This window comes from Halyomorpha halys, unplaced genomic scaffold (assembly GCF_000696795.3).
Source record: "Halyomorpha halys isolate HHAL.00 unplaced genomic scaffold, Hhal_1.1 Scaffold95.1, whole genome shotgun sequence".
Taxonomy (NCBI): domain Eukaryota; kingdom Metazoa; phylum Arthropoda; class Insecta; order Hemiptera; family Pentatomidae; genus Halyomorpha; species Halyomorpha halys.
This window is the reverse complement of record NW_027108063.1, coordinates 937,287-958,536: the sequence shown is the minus strand read 5'-3', so window position 1 is coordinate 958,536 and position 21,250 is coordinate 937,287. Positions and strand designations below refer to the sequence as shown.

The 21,250-nt window shown below is 28.9% G+C and overlaps 1 protein-coding gene across 1 annotated transcript in view; it reads right to left on the bottom strand.

Moving 5' to 3' along the window:
* baz (bazooka) overlaps positions 1 to 21,250 on the bottom strand; it is a 129,662-nt gene that overhangs the window by 64,129 nt on the left and 44,283 nt on the right. Inside the window, exons 2-3 of the mRNA XM_067046433.1 lie at positions 16,394 to 16,560; positions 4,030 to 4,224 (exon numbers count right to left, since the gene is read on the bottom strand). Of these exons, the coding sequence (XP_066902534.1) occupies positions 4,030 to 4,224; positions 16,394 to 16,540 (342 nt within the window). The 5' untranslated portion in view covers positions 16,541 to 16,560. The remainder of the gene's footprint in view (positions 1 to 4,029; positions 4,225 to 16,393; positions 16,561 to 21,250) is intronic.

Below are 21,250 nucleotides of genomic sequence, written 5' to 3'. Positions count from 1 at the left end.
TAAAATGGGCAGGCTAGAAGTGTCACTTCGGTGAATTGATTTTAGACTTTTTTAAGATTTTTTTAAAAACAAATCCTTTGAATAAACTAGGTAGTAAATCATCCTACAATTAACTGATATATAATATCAAATAGGATCAAGGTTTAAAAGCAGAATTTTTAAAATATTTGCTCCTAAAGTACCCTTTATTTTGCTAATTTTAAATAAGCAGCCAATTATCACTGGTAAAAATATTAAACACTGGATAAATGCTAAGTATTAAATAATTAGAAGAGGTTTTCGACTCGGAAAACACCGAAACCGCTCTATCTCTTACAATCGCATTTATAATAGTAGTACAAGAACCCAAGCGAAGAAAAAAGGCAGTTATTTCACCCCAATTTTTGATTACCTAATTGAAAACTAGGTATAATTAGAAGTCAAAATTGATGAGTCTACCAAGTGCAGGTAGGAGGAATACAAAATGACGGCTGTTTCAAAACGTTAAAAATAATCAATTTTTGAAGCTCTTCATTTTTAAAACTACCTAGAACAATAGAAAATCTCAGAGGGCACCTTTAAAGTAGAGTAAATTTTCTAAAATGAAAGCACTAATTTATTTACGTTCAATAGTTCTCGAGATACAGCTTTTTAAAAAGTAACATTTCATAAAAATGTATGGAACGTACTATAAGATATCTATATATCAAAAACCATTTGACGTACAGATGTCTATTTTAAATTTTTTTACAAATTTACAATTTTACAAAAAACTAGGGGTAGTAGTTTTTTGTAAAATTGTAAATTTGTAAAAAAATTTAAAATAGACATCTGTACGTCAAATGGTTTTTGATATATAGATATCTTATAGTACGTTCCATACATTTTTATGAAATGTTACTTTTTAAAAAGCTGTATCTCGAGAACTATTGAACGTAAATAAATTAGTGCTTTCATTTTAGAAAATTTACTCTACTTTAAAGGTGCCCTCTGAGATTTTCTATTGTTCTAGGTAGTTTTAAAAATGAAGAGCTTCAAAAATTGATTATTACAAAGATATGTGTCAAAAGCTACTTTATCGTAAGATAAATTTCCTTTATTTTGAGTTTTGGCAAACATATTTTAAGATATATTTTTCAAAAATCCAACATTTTATACGATCAACTAGAAATTAACATTTTGAGAGTATATTTTGTTAAATAACATAAAAACCGCTACACCTACAAAGATAAATTTTATAAACTATTTTATAGTAAATTTAACTAGCTTTAATTTAAATACTGACAGACATCTATACGTTCAATGGTTTCTGAAATAAAGTTTTTCTTAAATCAAAGCTATTGTCCGAACAACTATAAATCATTTTATTTTAGCAAATATCATGAAAACTACTATTCCTACGAAGGTAAAGGTATAAAGTACTTTATAGTACAATTATTTAGCTTTAATTTGAGTGTTAATAGACAGTTGTGATATAGATTTCTCAAAAATAAATTCACTAACTACTGATATTTCAGTACATTTTTATTAAATGTTGCTTTTTAAGATACTGTATCTTGAGAACTATTGGACGTAAATAGCTCTATTATGGCTCATATTTTAGAAAATTTACTCTTCTTTAAATAATGTTCTTTTAGATTTTCTAGTGTTGTTGGTAGTTTTTAAGATATAATGTTCCGGATGAAAAATTAAAGTTTTGAAACAGCCGCCATTTTTTATTCTCCCTACCTATAATACTTGGCAGACTCATCAGTCTTAACTAGTAATTATAAATAATTTTCATTAAAGTAATCGAAAACTGGGGTGAGATAACTGCCTTTTTTTCTTCCCGGTTCTTGTACTATAAGTGCACGGCTTCGCTGTCTGGCAGGAACTAAGTTGGTATTAACTATGTTCATCTCGAGGAACCTTAACCTACAATTTTTAAAATATTCTTTGGTCAATGACATTTTCTGTAAATTATTTTTTCTCTGGATATACATATTAATTACGCCTCAACGTGCAAGGCCGTTCGTCCCTTACATATTAGGTAAGTATATACTAATATTTCAAAGTTAATGATCTGGCGTATGAGTTAAAATCAAAGGGACTACGGCTAGTCAAAAATTTAGGTTTATCAAGAAGGGAGTTTTTCGTTTGGTAAGTGAAAACTAAAAATATTTACTAAATCGTGTCTAAACAAATCTCTAACATTCCCCAACTATGATACGAGTTTTCGAAATATAGAAGGCCCAGAATATGATAACGCATGCGTCAGCGAAACTAGAGGATGAAATTGAATTGGGACCGTTTAATTACTAATTTGCATAATCCCTGAAAATTTTAACTACTGTGACAAACAAAAGTGGAATTAAATCTGTTCCTTGATGTTTAAACCGTGAAATGCGTGAGAAAATTTTTGATTCTGAGAGAAAAATTGTTTTCGTTTCCAAACTGAATTTATATTCATAAAAAAGCTTCACTACCTTATGCATAAAAAAATAAATAAATATAATAAAATCTAACAGTCTATTTATATGATCCCTTTTGATTTACTGAAGGTCTTATCATTTTATAACAGTAATTACACTGAGCGATACTTAGATTAGAGCAGGCAGAAACTCCTTTAAGAAGAAAATTAATGGGTCAAAATATTTTTAATATTTAAAAATCACTATAAATTTAGCCACTGTTGGACCTATTAATGGTTAAGCACGTCATAAAATTCTTAGGAGACCTTGAATGCTCTCTAAACGCTATATAGAAGGCTTCATGAATATACAAGGTAGACAAATAGTAAATTATGTCATCTGTCCCTCGTCACATTTTTTACCTAGATAGTAAATCTACTAAACAAAACTGAATAACGGTAGTAGGACCATCCGGTTAGTATAACGTACCATTAGGTTCCACGTGGTTTGTTCGAAGCCAGCTATATCAACTGTGTTTCTATAAGCAAGGGAGATGTAAGGGTTAAATTGGTGGCATCTACCAGTAGTGTAGCCAGGATTTTATTTAGGAAGAAATGCATTATTATGAATATAGTTATACAACTGAGCATTATTATGAAATTCGTAAAATAATATTTTATGCATAATACTAGTAATAATATTTATGATGGCATGCATAATAATAGTTTCGAAAGAGGTAGAAGGGGGATCTCACCTAAACCCCAACCTTAATGTGTCGTACAGTCATTTACCCCTATTAGACTTTTATTCAACAAATCATCATTATAAAGTGCATAGCATGTTTTTCTGTACCAACTTAGGTACATTATTAATGAAATAATATAAAAATATTTATATATAATTATCGTTTTCAGACAATAATAAGTGAAAGTAGCAAAGAATTTTTTATGAGTTCGTACCCTTTGGCACCTACTAATAAATCTTTATAAAACACTAACTTTTTCTTTCTATAATAAGCTAACCGAGTTAATGAATAATGTTAACTAACCTTACTATTCGGTAATTTTTAGCAAAAATAAATGAAAACAAGGATAAAAAAAAGTAATGTGAGGTGGGTGAACGAAATGTAGTACGAGGAGCGTTTATGAAAAAGTAAGGGTTCTAAAATGGCACTACTTTGATTTAGAAATCATATTTATATACAAATTTAAAATCTTAAAAAATTTCCGGATTATTTCTGACAATTTTCAAGCTTAATTTATTTCTTAATAAAAAATGCCCGTTGTATTATCCTGGAAAAATGTATTATTCAAACAGTGGAAATAGAGGACAACTAAGTTTTAAAAGTTTTGTATACAATTGTTCTAACTGGATCCTATTTTGGGAAGAAAATAGGCCGGATTGTTTTTTTTTGATGATTGCAAAGTGCTCTTACAAAGAAATAGAATAGAATTTTTACAATTTTCCATGGATTTTAATTATTCTTGAAAGAGATACAATATTTCAACAGGATCCTTTTGGCTATGAAACTGGAGAGAAGGTAGAAGAAAGCAATATTTATATGAAGGAAAATTTATTTAATCCGTATAGAAGAGATTCTTAAAAGACTTTTTTTGGTCTTGAAACAATAAATATAATAAACTAAGTAAGGATTACTTACGACGAAGATGTCGGGAGAAGAGGTACCGGCACTCGAGGCTCCATCGCCGCCGCCGTGGCTTCCGGGGCCCTCACCGAAATTGGCGATGATCTGCTCCCGGTCATCGGCGACATCGTAGAGGCGGTCGTCAGGGTCGAGGATACCACCGTCTCGCTGGGTCTGCAAGGAGTGGACGGCTACCCAATTGTCAGAACCCTGCAGAAAAACACAGAAATTAAATAACATCATAAATTAAAACATGCGGCTAAAAGATATATATATACATAATCTGCTGTGGAGAAAACAATGAGTAAACAAGAAAAATATTTGCAATTAATGACTATGAATAATTAATCTGGAATATATCCAGAAATTTATAATGTAGGCCAGGTTAGAATTAAAAATTAATTTTTATAAAACTCATAACTTTTATATAATAATAAATTATGGATAGGATTAAAAATCTGGTGGGGAAAGTAGAGTGATTCTTCATTGTTTTCAAGTATTTATGGATGAATCTTTTGGCCAATGTAGCCAATCAATGTAGATGACATATCTTCTGACCTCATCTCAAGTGAGAATAAGATGGATCTGAACTATACCTCTTAGCAAGGTTATAAAGAACCAGGAAAACTTAGGAAAATGTAAAATAGTGAATTTACCCAAAAATGGAATGAGTTGGTATTGATAACAAACGCCTCATATATATAATATAGTGGTTTTGAAACAATTATTTTTGATTAAAGCTGGTAAATTAACAATTATTTAGTTTAATTATAAATTCATTAGGAAAAGGAGGTCAAGCCACCATTGTTCTCATATTCCCATTGGCAATGTTTCGTTAACGTAGTTTTTTTAAATATAAAAACTTTAATACTTTAGTATTAAACTAAATTAACCCTCAAATTATTCTGAACTAGATATTATGTACAATTTTGAAATATTTATCATGTATATCATCAATAATAACTAAGTATAAAGTACCTCAAAAAATAAAGCCTCAATTCAGTAAAGACATATTTCTCAATAAAAACATAGAGCTACAATAAAAAATTAATGATAAAACATTCAATTCAGCACAAGGAAGGCATTTCGTCATATTTTATGAATAATTCTATTATTAATCTTTTTTTACCGTATTGCATAGTTAGAGAAATCTTAAGTTCACAAGTTCGCTTCATCACAGAGTTTAAGAACGTATTTGGAATGGCTCTGAAATTCTGTAATATTAAAACCGTCTCAGAAACTTGAGAAACCCTGATGGATTCAGCTTTACCACAAAAAAACCTTTTACAAATAACATACCCGTTCATGCCATTCATGAATGGCAACACCACAAAACGGCACCGAGAAAAAAAAAATCTCATTCAAGTGAACATTCCACCAACACAACGTCACAAGGACAAACGCCTAAGAAAATACGATGCAGAACTATGTAACAAGCAACTGATGAAAGAAAACATAAACTTTCCATTTATCATAAACTAGAATAACAAAAACTAACCATCCTATTTTTTTGTCCCTTTTTTGTTTCCCGTTAATTAAAAAAAAAAACTATTTTTATTTTCATCATTTAATCTATTATACATTGAAATGGTGTAGTTCAGAACTATTCAGATGCTTTGAACTTATATCAGATTAAATAAACTGTACAAAATGGCTTCTTAATCGCTTCTGTAAATCGAGATAAAAAAAAAATTATTTCGCTCTAGATTTCCGAAAGTCGACATGAGAATGGGGATAATAATAATCTTAATTCAGTAATTCTCCAACTTCAGAAAAAAAATTATGCACAGAGAAAATAGGAATATATATTTGTCTGTTTGTGTTTTTCAACGATTAAAAAACATTTATTTAAAGAAATATTGAGAATTACCAAATTATGAGGCGCAATTGTAATTTAGCAGTTATGTCTATTGCAAATTTATGCCAGGAATGTGAAATATCAATTATCAAAAATTATCAATTACTTTTGCAAAGCGTTTAAAATGTAATCTTAAAAATGATGTAGATAACCAATAAATACAGTTTCGAATTCGAATTCATAAAATTAGTATTTAAACTTTTTTTATTTCCTTATTTAATGATATTTACATAAAAATACATTCAGTAAATTTGATCTAAGATCATAATGGATTGATACAGGCATGTATAGAAACTAGCCATTGATAGCACTATAATAATATCACAACATTAGAAGATCTCAAGGCCATCTTCTTTTCAGGCGCCTCGAAGGATTGTCGGGATTGGAAGAGTTTATAATGGAAGAGTTGATACCTGGTTCGGGCTAGGTCGGTTACATATGGAACATTAATGTCATTGTGGATGATTTTATTTGCGATAAAGTAAAGAGCATTGAGTATTTTACTTTTACTTACTACTTTATTTTTGGTTTTAAGGATTGGATTCAAGAGGAATTCGAAGGTTTAGTGGAGCCCTAAAGCTCAACTCCATATGTCCAGATTGGCCTTAATATATTCATGTAGATCAGTGTTTTGTAAAAGATTGAAAATTTTAAATCGTTTGTCTAGTAAGTGCTCTAGTAGTCGGAATCAACGTGCATTTTCCTGTATTTTCAGTCTTGTGTGAGGATTTGTGATTGGTGATTTTGGGATACAATTAAAGGTTTGTTATTAACTGCGAGCACACATGTGTCATCAGTATATGTGGTGACAATAGAGTAAGGATTGGTTGATAAATCAACTTTATAGGAGGATGGACCGAGGATACAACCTTGAGGAACTCTCATTTTACAAATACATTTTTAAATCATTTATCATAAATCATACACTATTTTAATCATACCCATGAATAATTAAAATAAGAAATGATTTAATAGTAAAACTGTCATAAAAAAGAGCTCTGGACAGTTCAAACTTAATTACAACTTGAATCTTTAGTATATAAACGATGAGATACGAGGTATTTTTTACAGATTTTGAGTAACAATTATTTTACATATTATGGCTTGATCTGAGATAGTAATAAAATATGTATTCAGCCCAAAAGGAATAATAGTTTATACATTATAAGAAAATAAAATATATATTTTATAACTTCATATTTATTATGCAAAAAATATTTGGTGAATAAAAGTGTGGTGAAAATTATTCCTCTATGAGAATTGACTTTATTTAAACTGGCAATTACTGTTAGTGCTGTATTCACAAGGTGTTTTTATTTTTGGCCCATGGCAAAGTAAGCAATGTAAGAAGTTAGATAACAATTCTTTATTGTCGAACTGCGATGAGATAAAACCTTAAAAAATGTTCATTTTCATTCATGCTAATTAATTCACAACAACAATAAAAATATTATGTTGGCTAGTTTTAGAAACTGTGAAAGAATGGGGACACTAAAACTGCCCAATAGATGGTTGAGAAAATGTTTTTTCTCGGAAGCATGGGAATCTCATCTCTGTACAGCAGTGCAACCTGGCCTCAAAGACGTGTTTCAATATAATCTAGTTGTTTTTACTCTGTGTCGTTACTTCATATGATTAGTCAAGAGATATCGCTGAGATCTCAATCCCGACACTTCATGAAAGTTATTGTTTTTTCAATCCAGCCTTCAACCGTTAATTACAATTATTTGGAAGGAAAATTACATTCATTTGGAGTTAATGAATTTTCAGAATACATTCCTAATACCACAACTAAAACAAAACCAAAAAAATAAATAAAAAGTGTATTATCACTCAGGAGAGATATTTATTAATACTGAAACTAAATAAAAGTGCCTTCAGACACTATATGAATTAAATACTAAATTTCAACAGTAAAGAAAAAAAAGGTTTTTTAAAATTACTTTGCCCAACAATATTAAAATAGATAAATATTTCCCGAGGCTTCGTAACCTTTGGAATTTTATTTTTGTTTTTAAGATATTACTATTTTTAGAGTTTTTTATTTTATTTTATTTCATTTATTATTATTATTATTTTTATTTTCTTTCTTTTTTTTTTTTTATTTATTTTTTACTTATTTATTTTATTTTTTTATTTTAGTATGTATGAGATCATTCATCAATATTACCTATTGCCCACAACTGTGTGCCAGATTGTAATATCTAGCAATAAATACATCTATCTATCAAATAAAAAAAAAATTAATTTAACAGAGAATTATTTTTAAAAACCTTTTTTTTAAGTATCTGTTAAAAACACTATAATAAACTATTCTTTCTACTAGGTTTCGGCAAAAATTTAATATAAACATAGTAATGTTTAATTTAAAATTATTACTTTTTGAAACAAAAACTATATTTTTTATGTGTATATATTTAGTTACTTTAATATTTACTTAAAATTTGGAGGAAATAATTGTTTAAATCAGAAGTTTATTAACCCTGTTTGAGCAAGGTAATGCAAGGTAAATTATTAAGGAGATTATGTAACTTGTTTAGGAAATATTTCATGATACTCTAAACATCGTAATTTATCTAACTTGAAAAAAAACAACTTAAAATAACATCTTGAATGGTAAAGCCTAATTATGCCTGAAATAATGAATAATTATTAGCCGTTAAATAGCAAAGGACACACAAGATATATTGTTTTTGACGGATACGAATTGGGCTTGAAATGTTACGAACGGTATATGAATAATTTAACACATAATTTCTTAAAATACCAAGTACATTTTCAAATTTCCTAAAAAATAAATAAATAATAAAATAAGAAATTAGTTAATGGATACATATTAATACGTTTTGATAAGAAATAAAAATAAATACGTGTTCTTAAAAATTCAGTAATACAATACATTGTAAGTGGAATATTAAGGCACTTGACAACATAAAATGAAAAAAATGATGTGAAGTACCATTATATTGCACTTAAAATAAAACTAGTTCGTTTATTTAATAATAAACCATTTATTTAATAACAAAAAATAATGCAAATAATTTTCAATCTGGGCTAAATTTACAATATCAGTTAGGTATAAGAAAAGGTAAGTTTAATTAAATAAATAAAAAATCAAATTAATAACAAAATTCTGTAGTTAAATGTGATAAATAAATTCACTACGAAGAATTTACTATATTACAACAAAGGAATATAAAATTTAAATATAAAACTATTAAAGCGTAGAAAACTAAAACTATGTTAAAAGTAATGCTTTTATCTAATGAGGATCTCTTTTATGAGCAAAAACGTGTTTTGAAGGTCAAATTATAAAATACATATTTGCAAGGGATCAAACTCGCTCCTTTATGTACAATCCAAACTTTTTTATCTTTTATTTACAATCTATTAATAAGGCTACTGTCAGAACAGATATTTTTATTTAGCGAATATCCTGAAACTAAGAATTTGATATTTCTTCACTAAAATATTTTATAATTCTTCTCAATATAGAAAAATAAACAACCATTAATCATATTTATTTCTACGCAGGCATGATCTGCTATGACGATATTGAGTTTAAAGACCCGGTAAGCATGCTTTAATAAAGGAACAATGATCAGGGAAAATCAAAATTTTGCTTTACTAATAAACTTTTTGCTTTATTAATAAACTTGCTTGTAAGAAATAAAACAAACAGAAATTGAGTAAGAGTGGAGGAGAGTCCATACACGACCACTGCAATCGAATATGATGAAAGCCGAGTTGGGATTATGATTAAAGAAGAAAACATCGTTGCAGGGGCCAACCTCCCACGACAGAACATGATACTTTCTAGGTCTGATGACGGATAATAGCAACGATAGGGGGTACTTTCCAAGGGCTGCTTTCTAGAACTGGGGTGAAGTCTACAGAAGAAAGTCCTCGAGTCCATCGCCCGTGGCCAGGATGGACTTTATGAGAAGAGGAAACGCCGAAGGAGTTATGGACTGCCCTGAGGAATGGGAACATGGAGTCATTACTCTCCTATTAGGGAGGTCATCTTCAGAAGAGGTAGTCGGGCCGTGCCAATTGCCGACAATTTACAAGAAATTACAATGATCCAGCTGCTGGAGAAAGAATATTATCTTTACGGTCAGTGAACCGTGAGCGCTGTTGTAAACTATAACTGTTTTGGTATTAGATATTTCGTTATCTCAAAGATAAACTGAAACACAGTTTCAGAAAATGAAAGAAAAAAAATGCTTGTAAGGTTAGATACACATCAGTCAAGGCAGGTGTGAACAGCATGTCCTTCTACAAATACGTAAAGGATCAACTAATGATATCTAATCATGATCATGAATGTGTGTTGATGAATGTGTACTCCAAAATAGATGTAGCTCTATCTAGGGCGGTTAGGTCACATTTTTTCCCCTGTAGTATCAGATATTTTAAATAAAAAAATTAGCCTCTTACAATTCAATAAATTAATTAGAATATCCCGTCCGTTATTATTTATTTTATGAATTAATATTTATACTGCATTTCATTTAAACTTTTTAATAAATGGAATTTTAGTAGTAATTAAAATCAATAATAAGTATTTGTAGTTTGATACCGTTCATAGTACAAATAAGGGATTGAATGTGGTTGGATCTATCTTGTAATGAGTAACTGATCAAAGGCTATGGTTATCCTTGAAAATTTTAATACTGTATATACCCATAAAATATACATGTAAGAAATATCGCGCTTACTCTAATCACATTTAAAGAAAAATAATAATATTTGTTTTGAACTCTTCAAAGAAATCAGGTTTGAACCAGAAATAATAAAAAATAGTCTAATATCGGTATAATTTAAATGAAATTACAAAGGAAGTGAAAGACCATTGAACATTTAAAAAGGAAAAGTAAAGATGGATGTCATTATGGACATTGATGATGGCCTTGTTCGAAATGTCCTTGAAGAAATAAATAAAACATTTATAACTGTAACTAAAAACATAACTAAGCGAACATAAAATGGTGGAATAGCGGAATTAAAAATTTAAATAAATACAAATAATTTAGTAAATACATTAGACGTTCCCAACACTTTAGATTAGACACATTTCCTCCTTTTCGGACCAAAAGTTCGGCATGGAACATTATTGGACCAATATGAAACATATATATTTCATTTATCACCGGGCGTACAATTATAAAGATTATAAACAAGATAGTCTTTTAATTATTATTAACTAAACTATTCAGATAACTTTCAAATTAGGATTAAATAAAATAAACAGTAACACTAAACCTTTTAACAAAAAAATTAACACTATAAGGAATAGAATACATTTACTCTATAGGTTCGAATTTTTACATTATTTTTCAAACATGAAAAAATTAGGCTAGAATGAAAATTATCCGCATTAATTTTTTATAAACTCTCAATAATTAATTAATAATAATCTCTCATATTTTCACCAGGTTTTTACAACAGTATTTCTTTACTTTAGGAAAATAATAGCTACTAACTGAAGTAGTTTTAATTGCAAAAGGGAAAGGTTGGGGACAACAGGAATCCTATAAGATATTAATTTGTCTCTTGTCACCTTTATGACAATAAAAAGGTAGCTTATGCAAAATGTTCTATATTTATAACCAGGATGTTATTCAAGCATGATGAAATAGAGATAGTTCAAAGTGAAGATTCATCATTTTTTATTTTATTAATTTATTAAACTTATTATAATGTTGAGAGTAGTGAAATTCATCTTCACTAAGACTCATATGGAGCTTTGTTGAAAACCTCTCAAACTCATTTTTAATTTTTGATTTAATGTGAACAATTGACTAATTACGGTAATTTGTGGACTGATATAAATGACCTGGGCAGAATAGCTGCAGGAAGTAATTTTTAAATGATTTGGTTCTAAAATTTTATTAAGATTGTCATTGAGGATGGCCGAAACGTCGGACTTATAAAGGTATAAAAATGTTTTGAGACTAAAGTGTTTTGAGGATGAAATTGTATTTATTTAAACTTAAGCAAATCTTTTAAAAGACCAAATTAAAATAAAACATTGCTTCAATTATTATGCATACAAAAAAGAGCTGATCTAGGTTAATCTAAGCCTAATGATTTTTCAGTTCAGCTCCGTACTCTGATCTCCTAGTTTATCTCCGGAATAATTTTGATATTTACTGATTATATAATTGATTATTTCCTCAGAATAATATTGATAAGGAAAATGGATCTAAAAACTGCTTTAGCTATCAGATCGACTATTTGCCCAAGAAAACAGAATATTAGCAATCCACGAGAGACCGGAGAGAACCAGAAACAATTGGAGCCATTGCACTTACGAAACTAGTGCAGTTCATTGGGTTAATGAATCCAATCCAACCAATTAACAGATGCTGAAGGAGAAAGTATATTCAACTAGAATGAATTTTCCTAATAAATATAAGATTACTTAGAAAATTCAAGAATTTAAGAATAAGCGTTCGTTATATTTTTTTAAAAGTTTGAAAATCAATATAATGTATAATAATTAGGTTAGCACAGCGAGTAGGTTTCTCATGGTGAAAGAAATCGGTTCAAATCGTAAACATATTTCATAATATCCTATATTTCCTTTGGGAAATAAATTGCGATAGTTAAAGTAGTTCCTGGATCCACTTAAGCCTAAACTGAGTAAATAACATTAACTAGGAGATAAACTAGGAGATGGGAGCATGGAGCTGACCTAACATCATGAGCAATTATTCAAATTAAAAAACAAATTGATAAAATTTTATAAACTTTTGTTACGAGAAATATCCAACTAAACTTTAATGTAAATACCTATCCGTTTTAAATAATTATGCATGACTCACTTAAACAAGTCGAGATTAATACTGAATATCTGTTATAATAAAATATGATATTAAAATACGACAGAAAATAATGTTTAAGGTGTTGCTGCACATTTGTCAAACTATAAAGAATTTTCGCATGCGTAAACGGAATTTTCTAGGAACTAAATAATTTAACTAACAAATATTTGATAAACTATCAAGAAAAAAATTTGAGATTGTAGGTAAACTAGTTTCTATCCCATGAATTTTTAACATCTACCAACTTCATTGCAGATTTCGTTTCTTTTGAATTCTCCTGTGTTCATTTTGTTTCTTTTATAATGAAAATGGTTTAAGTCGAGCGTTCACCTTGTCTAGAACACCCAAGCGCGGTGAAACCAACGTTTGTTACTTTCTTTGTTACAAAACATTTGTGAAATATTTTAGATTTGAGACAAACGTGTGGACCTGGCTTTAGAGATATAATGACAATGCAAAGGACTTTAAAATCAATAAGATAAAAATACAAAATGGGAAACTAGTCATAGAAAACAAAGGAAAATATATTATTTCAAAACCAATATCAAACGGAAGTAAATAAAGTCCGATAACATTAATGTTGAATTGCTTACTTAGTTGTTTAGTTCTGTATTTTCAAAGACTTTTCAAAAAAATTGAGAATGTTTTATAATCAAATTGTTTTATATATTTCTAGAATGTCCTCAATTTTCGAATAACTAAATATAATATGCTTGCCACTCTTTACAGACTGCAATCTACGTGTATAAATAATAAAATTATGGAATATATTATTTCTTGATACAAGAATAAATGAAAAAGGATAAACAATAATTTGCAGAAATAAATCTGCACTTAAGTGTACACTCTTAATTTATCTTCAGGGTTAGTTATTTATCAACAGCTTGAGTAAGCAACTGGTAAAACTTTTTACGTCGGCTTTAAACCGATATTGGTTTATAAACTTAAAATCCTTTCACTTAAAAATTCCATATTGAAATTTATAAAATTAATTATGAAGTATTTAAAAAGAACAGAAATAATTCCAATTTCTTCCTTTTTCAAAAGACCTCGGGCGTTCCTCAAGTTGTCTCTTTATTAATATCTATAAATTAAAAATTCCAGTAGTTCGCCACAGAAAAATTATTACAAATTTCAAGGAGAATAAAAGAAGACAATGTGCTAGTTTATAATTAAGTTGGATATTGGTGTTGTTGGCAATTCTGTACTCAAATTCGGAATACAACGCCAAAACGTATAAGGAGGAATTCGAAAATATTACGAGCGGCTGCTAAACTGTATTGAGTAGCTAATACACAATACACATACTGAGCAGTCAGACGATAGACAATATTGAAAGGGATGAGAGAGGATTAATTATGACTAGGCGAATACATTTTTTGTTTATTTATTTTGCCTTTTCGATTCATAGTGTTGACAATACCCAGCTAAGGTCTAATATAAATGATGAAGTAGGATTTCCAGTGAGTCCAGAATAATGGATACCGCCATGCTTTGAAACTCCTCTCAACACCGAGCCACTTCAAAAAATCACTTGTTGCAAAGGGTTTGTCCCGTTACTTTCGAACCACATTTCATTGAAAATCGTTATTCCTCAAATTTCTCAGGTTTTTTTCCCCTCTAAGTAAGGAATAAAGTTTGTATAGATATAATTTTTCTCTGCCTGTATTTTGACACTCTGAACCAGACCATTCGTTTCGAATCTTATCGTAGGATCCACCTAATTGTTTAAAAAATCAAATATATATTATATAGTATATACAGTATCAATTAAAAAAGCAAAAAAAAAAATTAATTTACATAATAAGGATGTCGCACATATATGAGAAGTATCACAAAAACAAATATTTGATCAAATAAAAAGGCTTTTTCAATGATGATAATACATACTGCAGAACATAGAATTGTTTCCTGAATACATGTACATGTAATATCACAATACATTACAATATATTCATATTGCAGATTAAGAATATGTTCATATTCACATGCAGAAGACATTTAAGTGGCGCAACGACTTAGGTGAAACTAAACGATAATTTTATAACATGGGCTATCTGATTGAAACAAAACAATCAGACAATAGAGCTCAGTGAAAGCATAATAAGTAGTGGTGAAACACTTTTCATCATACGGATGTTAATACACACTGAAAATATGACAGGTAAATTTATTTAAGGAATAGTGACTGTGATAAATGATTTTAATTTTGGTTCTAAGTGTGAATATTGACTAATTAGAAATTATTGTTTTGACCTGGGCAGAATAGCCTGCATGGAGTTAGAGGTTTTAAATTATATAATTCCAAAACTGTATTGAGATTGTCACTGAGGATGTCCGGATTGGCCGAAACGTCGAACTTGTAAGCAAAATAAAGTGTTTTGAGACTAAAATGGATAGAAATTAAATTATTTATTTTTCAAAAGGATCAAATGTAATATTATAAAAAAAAAAAAAGAAATCACGAACATCAACTAAACTATCGACTAGTGTAGGAAAAACAAGGTGGTTGCATGCTTAGCGAGTTTGGACTCATATGTACTACCTTGTGGCCAAACAAATTACGTGGTTTATTTCGCAACATTAAACTATCCATTAAAGAGTTTACTGCAAAAATTCTAAAATTCTAAGTCACAAAGTAGTACAAGTACAAACTGACCAGCACGGAACTACCACCTATTTACAAAAAGTCTTCAATTAAGGCTAAAGAGTTTAAATTCGACTCTAATTAGTAAAATATATTTACCAAACATTAAATCAAACTAATTAACATACCAAAACTAAAAATTATGTACAAAATAATGTATTGGCTTTTCGATGATTAAGGAAAAATAATACAAATTTTATAATGAAATAATTATTAATATGTCTATTTATATTTCAACGAGGTACTAGGATACTTAAGGAAGCAAATAGAATAGCAGATAGAAGTTAAATTGTTTAAACTCCAAGAAGAATTTTTGTGTTTTAATCGATTTACTTTAAATCTTCACTACTTTTAACTTTTCAGGAATTTTTTTATGTTAATAATAACAGCTTTTAATAAATTGTTTTGGAATAAAAAATGTTGTATTGTACATGCATACTACAGTCAAATTTAAAAAAAAACGTTTTAATCTATATGACAAATTTCGATTATACAATCTAAGGTAAAAGAAAAAAAATAAGAATAGTTGTATTAAATTTTTGTCCTGATCTCAAAAACTTTTTAAATTCTGATGGCTTACTCAGTAGCACTGTGAAGTAAGCCATCGATATAATAGTATACTACTAACTGTGTAAATAGTAAATTACATAACAAAAACATACTGCAAATAATTTATTTATTTTAAATTCAATATATAATGTTTTTTTAAACTTTTGAATGTACATTATTTTTTATATATGTATATATAGTTGACCGTAAAGATTTAGATATAAGTAGATGGTCAGGGTTGCGGTCAAAAAATTAACAAATTGTTTAAAACTATTTGTTCTTTTTTTGACCGCAACCCTGACTATCTACTTATATCTACATTTTATTTAAAAAGAACAATGGGCTGAATAATGTACGCACAGTATGTAACGTTAAATTAAATTTAAAATGGAATAAAAGGGTAATTATTCCAGAAAAATAAATAAATATAAAATGATTTATATTTTAGATATCAAAACGAATATTTGTTTCTTATCCATAAGTTTTCATCCATACCTGCCGCGGATTGCTCTGCTGGTGCAGATTGTTCTGCTTGTGAAGCTTACTGATGTCATATTTGTGCCGCCAAAGGAAAAGCGAGCACACATTATGGGCTATCTTTCCAGCAGCTTCTTTGCAACCTCCTTGGCAGTGTTCCAGCATCACATGACCGTCCGCATCACCTGAGAGCAGACTTTCTTGTATCCCAAACCATAACTTAAAAACATTTTTCGGAACCCTGAGAGAGATTAGTAAGTCATTTCTGAAACCACAAGGTGTCGAGGAGGAATTATTCCTAATAACATTTCTTCTGATACGGTAACGCACCAATTAAATGTTTAACAAAAAATGGTCATGTCAAGGAAGCATCACATTGAGAAAATAATGAAGGTATTTATAATGGTAGAGTGTTGTACCTAGTATCAAATTTAATATTATTTAAAAGCTATTTTTTAAAATTTAAAGATCAGAAAGGTTTCTGAAAAAAACAATAGCTTTATTTGAACAATTACTGAAAAAATGTATATTTATATGTGATCGATGGTACAAGCCATAATTTACTATTAATCATGCCCTAGCATTCCTTGGATCATTATAATCTTGCAGCTATATGCAAGAAAAAATGTGCACCTACAGAAATTTATATTTTAGTGTTTCATAATAAAATTTAATCTATTTTAATAAATGGAATATAGTCCGGATGCGGTAAAATTAAACTCAAATAGTAATATTTTGAACTATTTTTATTTAAGCCAACGTTTCGCTCCACGTTGCAGGGCTTCGTCCGGGCTAAAAAAGATACTAAAACTTAACATAAGTAAAAAAGTAAATGGAAAATTACAAGAGTATACAATGAAACGTAAAAATTAAAGGTTATAAACAATAAATGAAAACGGAAACAATAACAGACAAAAAGAAAAAAATTTAAATCATAACTATAAACATAAAAAATTTAAAATAAAAAAAAAATGATCTCAAGTAAGAACTTATTCATCCCAACAAAAATCATGTTTATAAACTATATTATAAAACATTCTTAATAACTATATTATAAAGTCTTAATGAAAATTGTAGTTTTTTTTTTAATTCTATATACTTATTCTTTTCATCTATAACTATTTCCGTTTTCATTTATTGTTTATAACCTTTAATTTTTCTTATTTAATTTTTACGTTTCACTCTATACTCTTGTCGTTTTCCATTTACTTTTTACTTATGTTAAGTGTGTGTATCTTTTCTGGCCCCGACGAAGCCCAGCAACGTGGGGCGAAACATTGGCTCAAATAAAAATAGTACAAAATATTACTATTTGAGTTTAATTTTACCGCACTCAAACCATATTCCAATTATTAATACACACGGACAATCAGCAATCTTCCAGTTAATCTATTTTAATTTGTATAGATGTATACAAGAATATTTAATACGGAATGATATCTTAAAATTAATAAGGAATTGATAGATAAGGTATGGTAATAAAATTTTATTAATAACTTGTATTTATTATTGATAATTTACTACTTGTATTTAGTATTAACTAAATTATTTATAGTCAAAGCTAGAAAAGTTTAGTTAAAACGACGTCTTAATTTTACTGGGGTTTGGCAATTTTATCAAAATATCTTCATAAAATATTTCTTCGGACCGTTTCAAATATTTGTTTCCGTTTCTAATTCGTTTGTAGAACTTAATATAGTCTTTATAATGATGTTGATCTTTGGAAATATTTTTTTCTGACCTACTGGATCTAACTACTTTTCGTAGCTGTTTCGAAATTGCATTTATACTTGTATTAATTTATGCCTACAATCAATTGATCAGTGGTACAGGACGTTTTTTTGATCTCAGGATGCGTTTTTATATTAACCTTCTCAACATAAAAAATAAAACAAAAATATCAGAAAAACCAAAAGTTGCCACACTTAGAGCTTTTTTTTTTGGAATAAATATAATTTATTTCTATTTAACTCGAAAACTATATCATATGGACAACTATTCCGGTTGCTTGCACAATACTCAATTAACTTAATCTTAACAGAGTTCTATCCCATAAAAACAGCTCCTGTCAAAAAACTGAGAGATGGTCCGAACTATTCTAGGAACAAGATTGTCTCCCCTACATAGATCCTTTATAAAAATAAATTAATAAGTAATTTGTACGGAAAATTCCGAAAGTTATTAACCAAAAAAATAAATTGACGGTTAAGTGAAAATTAATTATAAGTCTAAATTAAATTAAAACGCTTTAGAAAGATGACCGGTCGAACGCTTTCAGACCTGCACTATTAAGAATTTCTCTATACTTTCTTCTATAGAACATTAATTAGGTCGAACTAACCTTTGCATACATAACATCCAGCGGCAACCACCTATATAATTCGCATTAAGAGAGTTGAGATTACTGTATCTTATTAATTTAATACTATCTTAAAAAAAAATGTAAAAACTTATTACTTAATTGTCTCTAAGTACCTTAATAATTTAAAAGTCAAATAACTGAACGATGCGAAATTAAGATGAGAGAAAAATTGTGAAAATTACATTAATTTCATCTCATTGTGAACTATTAAATAATGAAAGCGTAAGAGCGATATTCAAAATCCAACATTTTTTTGGTTTTTCGTTTCCTTTTTCATACTAATTAACCATACAAAATTTCATTTCGATATCTCACATAATTTTCGAGATATTAATTTTTAAAAAATAAATGAACAAAAATAATTGTTTTCATTATGGAGAACAACAAAGTTAGTTTAAATAAGAATTTTATAACCTATTCAATTTTCATCTTATTACACTAATTCTTGATAAATATTTTTAAATAAATGCAGTCAAAGGTACGTTTAGGAAGTTTCAATTAAATGGTTGTTATTACCAGCTCAAATTTAGACTCAATTAACATTTTGAAAAAAACACGTACAAATTTAAAATAACTGTGCTACAGTTGCAAGTTTTTTTTTTTTTTCAAAGTATCCTAAAGCATGAACTAATAGGATCTGAAATAATATTGGTGGGTTTTCTTTTTATCAAATAAGTTTTCCTGAAAATGTTTGGGAAATATAAAACTTTAGTGATATGAATAATTTTTTTTTTTTTTTTTAAAAGATGTTTTTAAGATGCTCAAAATCAGCAAGTTTTCGAGATCTTAAGGCTGGCTGAAGCAGGAGGTTGAAAATAGTCAATAAAACTTGATTTGTGATATTTCCAGCAAATTCTTACTTCAAATAACAGGAAAATTCGAGAGAATTAAGAGTCTTCGTTTTAAACTTTGTCCTTTTTTTCAAATAATTTAAATATTAATTGCTGTTTTCAATTAACTAGTTAGTTTTTGGAACAATCGGAATTTTTTTTTATATATTCACTAGGCTTCCATCCTTTTGGTCAAGACAAAATGAATAAGAACATCATAATAAGCTGCAGAATCAAATTTTAGGAATTAAATTTGTTCATTTAAATTAGTTTATTGTCGGAATAAAATAATTTACAGTTTACTAATAGGTCATACATTAATGAATCCATTCTAATTTATGTAAGATGAAGAAAAATTGACTCCTTGAATACTCTTGTAAGAACTGTTAATATACTCATTGTGAACTAACGATTTTACGAAAAATGAAATTTCACCACCTCTAAAACACACAAGAAGAAACCTCAAAACGAATACGTCTACGTTTTAAGCTTTTCCAAAATTGCTGACACCAGTGGAGTTTCGTAACGCAAGTTTCGTAACTTGTGTTTTTTAACAATACAAACAAATGTGAATGAAGGAGTATTTATCTTCACCCACTGGTTCAAATCAGACAAGTAGGATGAGATTGAATTAATCACATCATTTCAAATTATTTTACGAAACACCTTTAAGAAACCAAATGTATTCATACATTTCTTATTGTGGATGACAAGGCTGAATTATTGTGATTTATTTTGCAATAAGATTAAATTGAATAGTTATAAAGGCACATAAAGTAAAGTTGGGACATTTTAATGTAAGGCAAATTTATTCCTTTCTGAATATCTTTAAAAATGCAAAGTGATTTAGAACATCTTTGCAAATAAAGTAAACCACACTTTAGATAGGTAGGAAGAGCACGCAATTAACATCATAATGACTACCAATTATTCCTTCTCTAGCCGAGGCCTTTATTGCAGTCTAGGAACTCCATTACAAAACCAATGAACATTTGCAGATGTTATGTGAACGGTACGCCGGTGGTTGTAATAACCTCGGAGTCCTACAACACACCGCTAAGGGGAATCGTGCCTTCATTGACAGTGCCTCATGGGTGGTCAGTCAGCTAAGTGTTGCAATAATGGTGTAAGTGAAGGCAATTAGAATCATAGTGTTACGCTCAGCAGTGGGATCTTTGACTCCTTTAGAACGAAATGCCTTAATCGAATCAATGTACAGTAAGATAGTATTATTGATCAAGTTGTTGTTGTTGTCTGGGGCTTAAGGGCGTAAAACCCTGAGGACATCAACGCCCATGTTTCGTGCTTTATATTCTATTTCTATAATTCTATTTCACTTTAAATAATTTCGAAAAAAAATTTAAACAATTACTTCTGTTTGTATTTTTTATTACGTATAACAGATTTTCTGGTTTAAATCTTATTTAAAAGGCCATTCCTTTTTTAAGAAAACTAAGACCATTTCCACGTTCTTCTGGTCATCAATTCAGAGCATCCGATACACTCGGTCCTACTCCCAATCTACTCAAGTTCGCAGAATAAAAATGTCATTTCTTAAATATGTGACTGATCGTAAGTACACTGTTGCAGTATTGACATTTTGGCGGTGGCTGCTTACTGATCAGATATCTATGAGTTAAACTCGTATGACCTATTCTCAATCTGGCAATAGCTACCTCCTCC